The 14,728-nt window shown below is 41.2% G+C and overlaps 1 protein-coding gene across 1 annotated transcript in view; it reads right to left on the bottom strand.

Moving 5' to 3' along the window:
* The window catches only part of NPC1 (NPC intracellular cholesterol transporter 1), a 50,120-nt gene that overhangs the window by 22,138 nt on the left and 13,254 nt on the right, over positions 1-14,728 (bottom strand). The window contains 5 exon segments of the mRNA XM_067546608.1: positions 4,094-4,343; positions 5,361-5,528; positions 7,195-7,370; positions 9,248-9,354; positions 10,561-10,683. Of these exon segments, the coding sequence (XP_067402709.1) occupies positions 4,094-4,343; positions 5,361-5,528; positions 7,195-7,370; positions 9,248-9,354; positions 10,561-10,683 (824 nt within the window).

The raw sequence follows: 14,728 nt of genomic DNA, 5'->3' as shown, positions 1-14,728 counted from the left end.
CTGATGGCATAGAGGGACGTGAAGGTATGTACTGAAGACCACGTAGTGGCTCTGCAGATGTCATGTATGGGCACACGTGCAAGAAAGGCCACTGAAGACACTTGAGCCCCTGTGGAGTGGGCTGATAAGGATGCAGCGGGTGTGGCCCCTGCCTGCTCTTAACAGGCTTGAATGCAGGCCCTGATCCATGGCGAGTTTTGCTGGGATGACACTGGATGCCCCTTCATTTGGTCAGAGATTGTGACAAACAGCTGCATAGAGCGGCGGAAAGGCCTAGTTCTGTCGATGAAGCAGGCCAGAGCTCTCCTTATATCGAGAGAATGGAGATGCCTCTCTTTGCTGGAGCTGAGATATTTGAACAAAAGACCATTAGAAAAATGTCCTGGTTGATATGAAAGTGGAAAAATACCTTTGGCAGGAACGTGGGGTGAGGATGAAGCTGGACCTTATCTTTGTAAGAGACTGTGTAAGGAGGCTCCAAGGTCAGTACTTTAATCTCTGAGACCCTCCTCGCAGAGATGATTACCACCAGGACTGCGCCAATAAAAGCTTTATTATTTGAACAGGTCTAACTGTTGACTTCTGTTCTTTTATTAGCAGGCCCAGCGCCTGATAGGTAACCTTCACGACCTCGACGCCATGTTGGACTTGCACTCGTAACCAATCCCGGATGAGTCAGTCATCCAGGTAAGGGAAGACCTGCACACCTCTGCACCGGAAGTGAGCACCATCACACCATACACTTGGTGAATACTTGTGATTCAGTCAACAGGCCAAATGGAAGCACTGACCTTCTCCTAAGCACTTTAGTCAGCTCTGGTCGCTCAGTAGCATTGGTTTCTTACAAGAAGCACAGGGTTTCAAACCCAGGAAGTGAGGCATGCCCCGACCCTGGGTGAAACGCACTAAACAAAACACTAAACTTAACCAACAAGAAGTAATTCTATACACTGAAAACAGTAGTAAACCACTAGTTTGATGAAAACTTGCGAAGCAAGACAGTGTTCCCAGCACTGTAACAGATGGAAAGAAGGAACAGAGAGGGAGGAGGACCGGCAGTGCCCTATATACTGGCACATACATGTGCCACAGCAGAGGGCGCTAGAGCCAGCCCCTATGGATACCACTAGGGGAAACATTTCCAGCACCAGTGCATGTGGCGCTCACATACCTATTTCAGAATGGACACGAGGAAGCACTCGAAGAAGAACCACATCTACTTCCATGGTCTACAGTTTAAATAATGTATTTAGGCTTGTTTCCACTTGTGACTATCAAAATCATCTTGGCACAGTACAAATGTTAAAAAGTTCTCTCCTGAAAAATCTTCCTAACCCCAGAGTGAACTGCACTGATACACACGCACACACAAAACTGGGGAAACATAATACGGCAGCATGTCCCAAAAAGTCACCAAATCCAGGCTCATGCATTAAGACCACAGGAGGATGTAAATTCCAAAGTGAAGGACTCATCACTGAACAGTTATCATCCACGCCCAGTTAAATCCAGGGGCTACTTACTAAACTGCCTTAGAAAACAAACAGTTGCAATACCACATAGGAAAAGAGATTAATTCCTAGTGAGTTGCTGACTTTCTAATTGCCTTCAGTGAATCAGCACTTAATCCTTTCATAGCTGCCAGTTAAGACACTTAGAGCTTTGTAACCCAGAAGACAACTGGTAGCCAGTGTAGATCGGAGCACAAATATAATATGTTCCGTGGTTTTGTTTATGCGAGATTTGTGTTGCAAGCACTTGCTTCCATTGTAACATACATCTTGTCCGAACACAAAGTTCCTTTAAGATTACTCATCATATTCCATAGGTATGTGCCAAGGCTTTAGCAGACCTAATGGATCACCCCCCCTCTTGGTGTCACATCTGCGACATATTGTAACTCTCACAAACCCTAGCTTTGCACAGAGTGCTGCCTGTGAACGCACTGAACAAGTATACACTGGTCAGACTGGCTAGCCTGCCCACACTGCACTACAACAAGTTTCAATTATTTGATTGTACTGTTGAAAGACGCCACAGTTCTCTACGGTAGACGAGCCATTTGAGAGATACGCTTAGTAAGCGGGCTATGTTTACCATTAGTTCGACAGCTTTTGTTTTTTAGTTTTGTTTGGAGTATTTTTTTAGAATTCACTAGGGATGAAGTCAACTCTCATGACCATTTGTCACAGGACAGTTATTGTTTATTACACTACCCACTGTCTCACATTGTTTTGGGTCCGTATATTTATACTTCCACATACAAGAAGGGCTTTTGTTAAGTTATACACGGAGTTTTATTATTGCCACTGCTGAGCCTGGTCTATGTTGGTTTTCCAAAAAGTCACCTGCTGTTGCCACAGCACTGTGTAAACCAACCAGTGAAGACCTGCCTCTAGAGTTTTTCCTCCACTGAGTGTGTCTATACAGCAAGCAAACAACCACATGTGGTAACCGGCTCAGATAACACAGGCTTGTAGACCTTTGCAGGGTCCCAGAGCTCAGGCACCAGCACAAGTCAGAATGTCTACACTGCAATTTTTAACCCCACAGCCTGAGCTCCGTGAGCCTGAGTCAGCTAACCAGGCCAGCCACAGCTGTGCCATGGGTCTTTTATTCATTGTAGATGTACCCACTGTCATCTAGACTTGCACCTCCACCGTTGCATCTACACTATAGAGTAGCACTTCCACCACTAGTAACTATGCTATAGCAACAGGGGGAATTTTTTGGAAAAAATCCTTGGACACAAGTTTATTTTCACTTGCTTGTAACTTTTTCAGAAAGTTCCTCTTTGGGCTTGAAAAGTTTCCAAAACTTTGTCTCAGCCCATAGGTGATTTATTTTTGAGGAGAGGCAGTAGGTAGTAGGGGAGAGAAGGCCGAGTATAAGAAAAGTTTCTTTAGCCATTTTTGTAGTATTGGAGAATGAAAAGTGTGTGTATATTATATATATATATATATATATATATACACACACACTACAGTTTTCAGTCTAAGACTTTTGCTTCCCCAAAAACAAGAGACAGAAGAAAAATAGTCTAAATTTAACATCTTGCTAGTTCTCAATGAGGCAACGTCTCAGCAAAGTATAATCAACCAATGTTGTAAATAATTTTTAAATTGAAGTTAGTGAGCATGCATAGTAGCTATCTGCTGAGACTTCAGAAGGCCTAAACAGAGCTTTGGGATCAGATATATAGGATTATATAACTGCACATTCTCCCTGCTTGGCCTGACCTCGCAAAACAGCTGCTGCTACATGATTGTAAGAGACTTTCAATTAAATGAACAATGAGATCTTCCACTTGCCTTTGATCTTTCCCTTGCCGGGACAGGTGAAAAATCAGGAACGTGAAAGTAGTTTGTGTAGCCTGCTATTTTCAGCTCTTTGGCACAACTGCAGAAGAATCTCAATTTTCTGAAAATTCTACCAGACCTCCAAAAGCTCAGTTTCCAACTTTTTCTGTTAGAAATATGCACCCATCCCAATGAGAACAGCTGCCTCCAACAAAAATCTAGTGTTCTGGTGCCCTGTTAACCCACCCTTGGTGAAATCTGTCCCCAGCCAAAACAAAAGCAACAGCAAAGCTGTGAACTCATCTCTCTGCATTCACTTCAGGTTCCAAACTTAATTCAGATGGGCCATTTAAAGTGATGATGAACGCAAGGAATAGCCTCTCCCCCCAATGATCTTAAAAACGAAGAAAACTAAATGCAACAGACTATGCTAATGCAAGTTTAAATGCACAAAGTTAGGAAATAAAAATCACGGTTATACAAATTAATGCAACTACGAAAACATTAAACCACATAAAATATACGCTGTATGTGTAAATGGCTAAGTTACTGAGAACTTTGACTTTTCCATTTCCAGTGTAATTTAAGATTAAAAAACCATTCCTATGCAGGGAATGGTATCAACAGTTTAAGAAGCTATTTCCACACACTGTATATGAAAACAGCACTACTGTGATTAACAGAAAGCTGTGCTTACTTTCCTAAAGTGCAAAATAATTTTGAATATGTTAACAGAAAAAAAGAAATCTGAGTTTATTTTCATCAATGCTGAGCATTTTGAATTGTCTGTTTACCTGTAACACCAGATTCCAAAAATGACTGCAAAAAACACAAGTAAAAATCCCATGTAGGAGATCCACATGATGACATACATAGCATCCAAACCAAGCAAAAGCCAAGGTGCAGGAGGTGGAGGAGGCTGAGGCTTGGGACCACAAACAAGGGAACAGTCCTGACAACTGCATGGTCCTGTAACATCATCCATAGATTCATTACAGCCTTTGGTAGCATTGTTCATAGGATGCATTCCATGGACAGAAACATCTAAAAAGAGAGAAATTTACTTATAAATGTGAAACTCCTATTTAATTTCTGTGTTAGTTTTTAAAGAAGTGGTATTCCCAAATGTTCAAAATTCACATTAGATATTTGCCATTTGGTTTTTGACCCATTAGGATGCAGTAAGGTCACATTTTCAGAATTTTCTCCACAATCATGAGGGCTAGAAATTTCCTTTAAGCAACAAAAAAAGCTGAGATTTTCATATTATCACAGGACCAAAGAAGTTGGATGCTTTTCTTAAAACCCCATCATAATGAAACTAGCAAAAATTTGTGAACTCTGGCAATACAGAAGTGATTCTAGAACAAGTATGAAGTGGTTTTTAAAAATATATAAATTAAATCTATTTAATTTTCTTCACTTTTAGCACCAAAATTGCTATTAAAAACACATGTAACATTTTACAGTGTGCAAATTCAAGATATTTGGAAAAATTTGTATTCAGATATAAAAGGGGAAGGATTGCTTACACCAACTGTTTCTGATGAATTGGGGGAAAACCCTCTTCCCACATACCATTAGCATTTATCTACACAAGGGGAAGATGTCAAGGTTAGGTCCAGTTTCACTAAAAATGTTAGCTAATCTTAACCATTTTTCCCTGCTCTGAGTAAACCCTCAGAAATCTAAAATTAAGAAATACTTGAAACAGTTGAAATATTGCAGAGATTTTTAAACTGCTTGGCTTTTAAAACAGACCATCTCTTACTACTGAATAAAATGATGCAATTAGAAGACACTAATTAGGACAGCAAATTCTGACTATCATCTATCTTGTTGTTTCAGTTTAATGTGTTTCTCAACAACAATTAAAAACATCTCTTGTTCAGCATTATTATAAAACTATACAGTTCATACTACCACAATACACTATTCTTGTGTTACTCTAATACATTACTGGATTTTACTACCACCTATATTACCACAACAATGCACACAGTATAAATATCGATGTTCAAGACACAGACTGTCCCTAGAAGAAAAAGTTTCATTTCTTACCGGAAAAAATAGGAATGATGTTGAAAGGAGTCTGTCCATTATCCTTACTAAACATGTACTGAATCCAGTTGGTAGCATTGCAGTCTTTAGCATCTTTCCCACACAACAGCCCCAATGCTTTATCATTACTTGATGGTGCTTCCACATCTTTGCAGGCATTATACATGGCTAGAAAAATGATATGAGGAAAGTATAAGAAATCCACACTATTAAAGCAAAACAATGCAATTTTTAAAGTTGATTCTGCATTTTGAGTTCTGGAAGTAAACAAAGTTAAAATTTATCACAAGTTCTTTAAATTCACAGAAGATGCCTTAAGCATTCTACAGCAGATGCACAGTTTATATTCAGACTAGGGGGGAAGGGGAGTGAACTGATGGACAAATGCTGTCAAACTTAATGGAGAAACTTCAAGGATACTCAACGCTGTGGTACCTTAAAGGAGGCCATTTCAGGAGGCCTTCCTAACTACCACATCAGGTACATTTATTATTATTCAACCTTTCATTTCCAAATAATCTCTTACATAGCATGAACATAAGCCTGAAAAGCCAAATCTACCTTACAATTACAACTGAGTCATGGGACCCAGTTACAATAAGGTTCAAATTTGTACTGTAGACTGAACTTAAGTATTTAACTGGGCTAAAGACTTGAACAGCTCACAGTACAAACTGGAATTATATTAACACAGTTGCAATTACAGCATAGACAGGGCACTCCACAGAGTTTCCTTTCAAAGAAAATGAAGCATTCAAGTACAATTCAGAATTTTTACACTTCTGTAAGAACAATATTTGTCTTAATTTCTTGTGTGCACTTACATATTGGAAAACACTTGGACTAATATTTTGTCAAATTTTTAAAACGTAACTGAGCTATATGAAAACAGGAGCAACTCTACTGCACCACTCTCCAGACTTCATTTGTCACACTGAAACAAAACAATTTTCTATAACTGTCAAAAATGACAGTCCTACACCAAACCTAGTAGCCACTATATGTTCATGCAAGACTTCATTGTTCCTCTTAGACTGAGAGGACAATCCTCTGTAAGATTTTTGTAAGAAAAAGAGCCTATTTCTTATTTTGTGTTGTACAGTGTCTAACATTGGGTTGTCCAACCCATGGCCCATTGTCCAGCACACTGAAGGCTGCTATCCGGCCCGCCACGGCACAGCCGCAGACCCTCCCCTCCAGCCCTGCTGCTGCACCACCTGGCCAGTACAACCTCCCCCCCCCCCCAGCCAGCCCCAGCAGCTCCTCCCCTCCAGCCCTGAGCCCACCACAGCCCTAAGCAGGCAGGGCACAGCAGCTGCTCCCCCTCAGCCAGCCAGGCAGAGGACTAGCTCCTCCCCTCCAGCCCATTCGAGATCACTGGCCCCCTGACTGGAAAAAAAAATTGCAATGTGGCCCCGCACACAAAAAGATTGGACACCCCTGGTCTAACACAATGGGGCCTCAATCTTGATCGGGCTTTAAGACACCACCAAAATATAACAATAATGCAAAACCATAGGTGGTCATTTTATAATTGAAATTCTACATTCACGTTAATATTTTAAGCAATTTATTATTACACCACCTTCCTAGGGGCCCGTCACTATAGTTTTAGGCACTCACATGGGCCAAGAAAGAGAGATTCTATGTAAGTTACAAGCCAATGTCAAATGATCAAAAGGATCATTCCCACTCCCTCCCTCCCAGTTCCTCTACTGAAAGAGGTCTACAGTCAGAAAGACAATGGCATTTATCAAAAAGAACCTAGATGGAGTATGAAGAATTCACAATACACCATACCCCAGGTAGCAGTCACTGAACTGGGTGTGCTTACCATTAGCAAAACTTTCTCCAATATAATACTGCAGTTCTATGATGCTGGTTTTGTTCTTTTTTGTAACAGGATCATAATAAGGTATAGTTTGTGTAACATTCAAAAAGTCAGCTTGATGTGGACTGCAGGTCAACTCACAGAACAGGTTAATTAAGTTATAAAAACAGGATGGGCATCTGCAGAAGAAAAAAGCCAGTTAAACACTGTACATGTATGAATCAAATCCACACACAAAATACAAAGATTCACTTTGAAGGAAACATTTTTAACCAGGAAAGGTACATGTTTCTTACAACTAAAACTACTGAGGGATCAAAATATGAATAATTCAGTCTAGCAAACTATTCTACCTCTCAAGACTTAAGCTTAATTGGTGCATCTACCCATTACATATTAATTCTAGATTTTCCGAATTAAGTGTCACTCCTAGAAAGAGTCATGTCTCCTAACTGCAATTCAGCAGTGTTGTGGGATGGCATGGAAGAAAGGAGTAAAAAACAATTCTGAAACAAAGGTAGGGAGTTGTCCTGTTATGACCAAAAATGGTGGGAGTTATAAAGGTGATGTGTAATCGGACTCAGTGTCACTTGAATGCAGTCTATTGTTGGAACAAAAATACCTATGATGCTAGGGTTTTTGTTGTTTTTTTCTTCCCCCTTTTATTAAAACAAAGGGTGGGATAAGAAACAGGACCCTAAATTAAATGGTGGGTGGTGTCACACTGGCTGGATTGGGGGGGAGGGGCATTTATTATATTATTTAACATCAATGTCAAAATCATAGTAATTCATGTGAGATATGCCATGTCAGGTACTGTTAGAAAGGCTATAATGTGCAAAGTAAGATGATAATGTTTATGTTCATGTGTTGTGTGTGTAATGGAAGTTATGGATATGACCGATATATCTGTATTTCAAATTGAACTGTGTCTGGGCCACACCCCAGACAGAATCGCTGCAGAACAATACCCTGCTTAATTGCCCATTAAGAGATTCACAGCTACAAGAGGCCAGGGAGAGAAGCCAGGGATATTCCTGATAAGTCACCAGGACTTACTCATGAGACTCTGGATTCCATTTTGTTCCTGTAAAATTCCACAAGCAGCATGGCACAGACCAAAGGGCATAAAAGGCAGCTGCCCGAGATCCATTTTGTCTTTAGTCTGTCTTTCAGTCATCACCTACCTCTGGATCAACTCATCTACCGAAGCTGTGAAACAAAGGACTGAGACCCATCCAGGTACTGGATGTACACCAGAGGGACTATACAAGCCTTCAACTCCACAATTCTATATATATATGGAATTTCAAATCATTTGCATGTATCTGATTGTTTTAATCCTTTAACATTTCTCTTATAGTTTGTTTCTTTCTTTTTATAAAAAACCTTTAGTTTTAGTTACCAAAGGATTGGCTGGCAGCGTGGTATTTTGGGTAAGATCTAAACTTAGATTGATCTGGTACTGTGGCTGACCCTTTGGGGTCAGAAGAAACCTTTTGGGTAAAGAGCATAGCGTTTTAAATAACTGGTCTCTTTACTGGACCTAGTGGCTGATTGGGAGCTGGAGACTGAAGTGCAGTAAAGGGGGCTGTGTGTATTTTGTTTTGGCTTCTTGGTTACCAGTGTGGGGAATCAGAAGCACTGTTTGTGGCCAATTGGGAAGTCTGACTTCAGTGTCACCCACCAGTGTTGGGAGAATCTGATCTCCTTTTACAGCCTGCCCTGACCTTGGCATTTTCAGGTGGCTACCTTAGACACGGAAGGGTCACAGGTGGAACAAAGTCTGGATTACTCTTTGGGTGGGGCCCAGACAGGACAAAAGGAAGCCCGCATCCCATACTGGTTAACAATAGTAAGAACCACTGTGACTGAATACAAGTTTCTCCCCAAATCCCAACCATTCCCATGAAGTTTTCTTCTGGACAAGCTTCCTCCAGTAAGTCACAAAAATGCTATTTTCTTTAGGTCAACTATTTTTATGAACTAACGGAATGTGCTTTTATTCATTAATGTTACAAAGTGCTAATCATTTCAAGCAGTTTTGTCAGCGTACCTGGAGAGAAACTGCAGAGGCAGCTGCAAGTTATTTTTCAAAGTCTGAAGCTGCTGAACATCACAACAAACGCTAACATTGTCAAAAAATAAACCTGGGCAGAGTTCCTTAAATAAAAAAAGTCAAAGCCATTAATTAGAATCAAGTGGAAAAAAGTAGGATTAAACATATTTATCAGCTACCTCATACACATGTCAGAAGAACATAACTAAAGAGAACACTAGTAATTCTGCTTCTGTGACAATTAATTAGAAAGTCTGACTAGATAGTGAACTGGCCTTAACATAATTTGTTATGGAAGCAGGGAAAGATTTCTTCTTGCCTGCAAGGGATTGTCTCTTTTCAGAGCTGCATGGACACACTGACTCACCAAACTCACAGTATATATATATAGTATAAGGGTACTGGAGATGCAGACAGGGTGGTGTGTACACTTCCTGACTGGAATGATTTACTCCTGCAGTTCGTTAGTGTAATTTGATGATAAATCTCAGAAGAGAGATTCTAGAAGGCAAATTTACAAAACAACCAAGACCTACCCACATAAGCCACAAAAGCATTAAATATACATACAAAACAATTTTGTTCAGACTACTTTGAACACCTGCAATACATCTCCACATCAAAAGTAACTCACAGCAGCGAGTCTCAGAGACCAGATCAACTGTCTCGGGTTTGCGGTACAGGGCTAAAAATACCAGTGTAGACACTGGGACTCAGGCTGGAGCCTAGGTATTTACACCATCCCCCGGTTTCAGAAACTAGGCTCCAACCTGAGCCCAAGCATCTACATGGCTATTTTTAGCCCCCTGAGCCCAAGTCAACTGAACCAGGCTCTGAGACTCGTCGCCACAGGGTGTGGGAGAGGAATAGGTTTTTGGTGTGCAGACAACGCACCCCTGGAGACCAAAGTTTAATGTGAAGATTTGTTGCAGAAATTCGGAAGTTTTAGTTTAGTGATATACAGAGTACTGTCATGGATCGGACAGGGCCTAAATCATACAAGGCAGTGATACATGCTTGAAAGTGTGCACCAATTTTATTTTTTTTTTTTTTCAGGAATCATGCAGCATAATAAATATCAGGGGGCTTACCTAAAAACACTAATATACAAAGATGTGAAGCCACTGGTAGTGCCATTGCCTAGACCCTAGGACCAGCATTCAGTTCTGTATTGTGCACAGCCACCTAAACGTTTTCAGGCCCAAGACCTTAGATTCTTGCAGAAAATTATATTTAGGTCTCATTCCACAGATCCCAGGCCATATTCTAATTACCTGCTAGTTTCTAGAAAAACAGTCCAAAAAACATACCTGCACTAAGTCATAGCCATCCTTTGGTAATGGTATCGGTAGTCCTGTATATTTGCAGTTGTATCTTTTCTCTCCAGAAGCTATTCCGCATTCCCCATACCAAACACATGATTGCGAAAGTACCTAAACAGAGGAAGTTGTGTTAGATAGTTGCATGGTAAAGAACTATTTAAAACCAAGAGCCTGGGTGAGCCTTTGTACCAGAGTGGCAAATGTTTCAAATCACGGACTTTCCGAGAAATTTTAAATATTTATAATGGATACAGAAAATGTAAAATTAAATATTAGGAGTAAGACCTCCATCTTTAATAGTACCAAAAGTAGAGTACTATCAAACTAGAATCATATCAGTTCAGTAGATCCTAAAAAACAGGGCAAGCTTTTGAACATCACATAAGAAACAGCTAAAACAAGGCCAGCAGACAAGATAAAATTGGTTTAATTCTCCCCTCACCACCACCACAACAATCACTTTCGCCCTCCAATATTAGCAATAAACACACACTTTCCTGGCTTGGCTAGTTACACACACACACACACACACACACACACACACACACACACACTTGTATTCCCATGGAGAGCAACATTTCCTACACTGCTGGTAGATGGAATGACAGGATATATGTAGAAAATCAAATCGGTAGGGCTATAATATGTAACAGTTCCAGAGAACTCCCTATACCACACTGATTGAAAAGTACAACCCAAGACCCCCCCCCCCCCCCCAAAATGAATTTTAATGCTGGGTAATACAGAAAAGCACCTGCTCTTATGAGTTAAAATGCTCTAGGCAAAAGCCCAGTTTGTAACCATTACTGTTAGTAACCCTACAGAGAATATTTTGAATCAGTAATGTATTTGTATGCTGCAAAAATGCATCAAATTAATGTGACAACTTGATTTATACGAAGAGAAAGCTGAAATACAAGTTTGGCATCAGTAATTTGCTATAATTACAAATTCAGAGACGATGCAGCATAAACATTACAGAAAGAGCAAAGATTACATAATGCAAAAGTTTCTCAAGAGCATCTCATGTTCACCACACGAGTGTCATCTGGCCATGACAGAAATTCTCAGCAGTGTGCTATCCATCAGCCCCATCCCTCCCCCTCTAAATTTAAGCAGACCGTTTGTCACCAACATAAAAACAGTGCAGTGTTCTCCTCCTCCTCCAATGTAGTGCTTTTAACTAGCTACAGAAAGGAACTTGAGGTCACTGCTAGCAATGCACAGAAAACACTTATTTGGTTACTAGCTCAAAATTTACAGTGCAGTATATCAAGGGTGGAAAAGTTGAAGGGACCTCTTTTTAGGAAGTTTAGCTTGAAATGCTCAGAAGACCATAACCATCGGTATGCCTTTCTGAAAGTTGCATAGGATTGTTTTACAGATAAAGATGGGGCAGAAGTTATCTTCTAAACAACTTAACTTGTTTGTCACACATCACACACTTACACTGCAGGGACAAACTCGTATGCTTTGTGCTTGACCGTGAATAACTTTATTCACAAACCCAAAAGACCCCCCAGATGGTCTCCAAACAACATATAAGGACTACACAAAATACATTAAATGATTACACAGCATACAATATACTACACTTCTTTGTATTGATGACTGATTCAGGTTTTCCCATGCATGTGGGTTTCTGTGACTCCTTGTTTCCTGAGGTAAGCTGCTAAGCATTTCAAGAATTCCACTGGTGCTGTCGAAAGGCCGAATGATAACACTGTGTACTAGGAGAGGCAATTGTCCACTCATATCTTCCGTGAGCAGTATGAACTGCAATATTAAAATAAACATCCTGGAAGGTGAGAGCCATGTCCCAGTGGCTCAGCTCTAGGGACAGGTTTACATAAACTAGAGTCACCATCCTGAGCTGGAGCTTGCAGGCGATTGTGTTTAGCTGTCTTGGGTCCAGAATGGTCACCATTTACTTTTCTTTTTAGGAATCAGAAAATGAGCAAACCCCCGTCCCTTGTGTTCTTGAAGAATGTCTCCCATTGCTCCCAAGAGTCAGAAGTGACTTCACTTCCGGATGCAGCGTGCTCTCAGGAGAGGATCCTGAGGAATCCCTGAACAGGAAAGGGGGGAGGGGGAGTAGGAAGGGAGGGGCAGGGGTATGAAAATGCATGGAATAGCCTCTTTACTACTTTCAAAATTCATTGGTCTGTAATAATGGTGCTCCAGAACTCACAGAAATGAAATAAATGATTCCAAAATGGAGGGTTATGACCAGAAAATCCAAAGGGATTTGTATACTGCTCCTGACCAAGCCATCAAATCTGCTGACTTGATGTCAATGGAGGTGGATTAGCAGACAGAGGTAGATCCAGATTACAAAAAGTTCCCAGAAAGAAGTCTTTTTCTAGATTGTTCAGGCTGCCTGTACTGAAGGTAAAAAAGATTAATCCTCAATCACAATGGCAACAAAGTGCTTATACTTAAGAATCTACATTCTGGCACCTAAGGGTCTCCAGTGTGGCTCAAGTCCCTTCAGAAAGTCTAAGTACACATCCATGTTTGCATTACAAAAAATCATATCACCCAAATGGGAGATCCTCAGTCATTTGAACTTCTTTAGGGATCCATGAAACATGGAGGATCTCCTCACAGCAACTGATGTCTCCATCAATCTGGAGGCTGTAACTCCAGTATCAAGGGCTGCCTGGAGAGATGTGCGCACTACAAGCGGACCCTCAACAACTGACTTTAAAACTTCCCCAGAACAACAAAGAATATTTGTACAGTTGATCATGGAACCCCAACTAATAAATCATATTTTGCCAACAGGATTTGCTAGTTGGTAATTCTCATTTAGAGGCTTGATGACAAATATTCTCCCATTCAAACAAGTCTAATTTCTTAGGCTCCACGTCTTTAGGTATTGATTTATGCTGACTTGGACAGGACTGTTTTTTTTGCTACTGCAACCATTACTGAGCCAGCCAGGTGTAGGGTGTGTAAACAATTTGTCAATCCTTGGGGAAATAACTGATTGTGATGGTTGGCTCTCTTTGATGTTGATGCTAGAAAGGCAGATGTCTGTCAGAACAGCTTAGCAGGATCTAAAAGTTCCTCATTGATAGGCACTGCAAGATGTCTGGGAGCTGGTCCAAGAAAAATTGCACTACTTACATTGGAATCTCCAGTGCATTGGCTATTCTCTTTAGAAGGCCCTGGAGCATCTTATAGTCATCTGGTGTGAGAAGGAGATGACTCAGGAACTCCTGTCTCAGAGGATGAGGGTCAGTGAGCTGGAGCAGGATGGTCCTCTGCCTGTAACTCCTCATCTAAGTGTTTAGCAATCTCGTCTATTGGCGGTGATACTGTTTGGGCTGGTTGTGAAGTCCAGCTGTGAGGTTGTGGAGAAGGGGATCTAGCCCTCAACTGGGATTCTGATACAGGCCTTCTTGCACGATGCATGCCCCGTGGAGTCCAATAAGGCCAGAAATCCTGGTAGGCATAAGGGGCAGGTGACCAAGAGGGAAGAACCATGGAGTCCTACCCCCTTCCTAAACTCCTCTGTCTGTGGAAGAAAGAATCAGCCCATGAGTCTCTCCCAGGTGTGAACTGTCCTGAATGCCCAGAACTTCGTGAATAAACTGGCGAAGCCTCTCTACTATCCTGAGCCTGAGGAAAAGGAGTACTGTAGGAGCTGCAGCAGCTGGTGTATATGGAGCACTTAGAGAATGTGCTCTGACTGGTACTGCAGATGTAGTCAGTACTGGTGTTGAAATGGCTGTCTGTACCGGTAAAGGCACCTTCACCACCACTAGTAGTGGGGAGTCCAATACTGGGGAGACAATTAAGTCTTTAGATGAAATACATCTGTGCAGAAAGTATTGCGTAGATGATGTTGATACCCATTACTCTCTACCCCATAACAGCACAGGAAGCCTCTGTGCCAAAGGGTTAGTACTAGACCATTTATGTGGCACCACAGAAGACAGTCCTGAGGTACTGTGACTGGTGCCTCACTGGCTGCTAGCTGCACCCTTTATGGCATCGTCGTATTCTTGCCCTAAGGTCTGGTCTACACTACAAACCTATATCAGCATTACTAGGTCACTCAAGGGTGTGAAAAATCCACACCCCTGAGCGATAGTTATACCAACCTAAACCCCTATGCAGACAGCACTATGTTGGTGGGACAGTTTCA

Source organism: Emydura macquarii, unplaced genomic scaffold (assembly GCF_026122565.2).
Source record: "Emydura macquarii macquarii isolate MOO-44397 ecotype Brisbane River unplaced genomic scaffold, CSIRO-AGI_Emac_v2 contig_212, whole genome shotgun sequence".
In the NCBI taxonomy this organism is placed as follows: Eukaryota; Metazoa; Chordata; order Testudines; family Chelidae; genus Emydura; species Emydura macquarii.
Note: the sequence above shows the minus strand (reverse complement) of the source record. Positions and strands in the feature narration are given on the sequence as shown.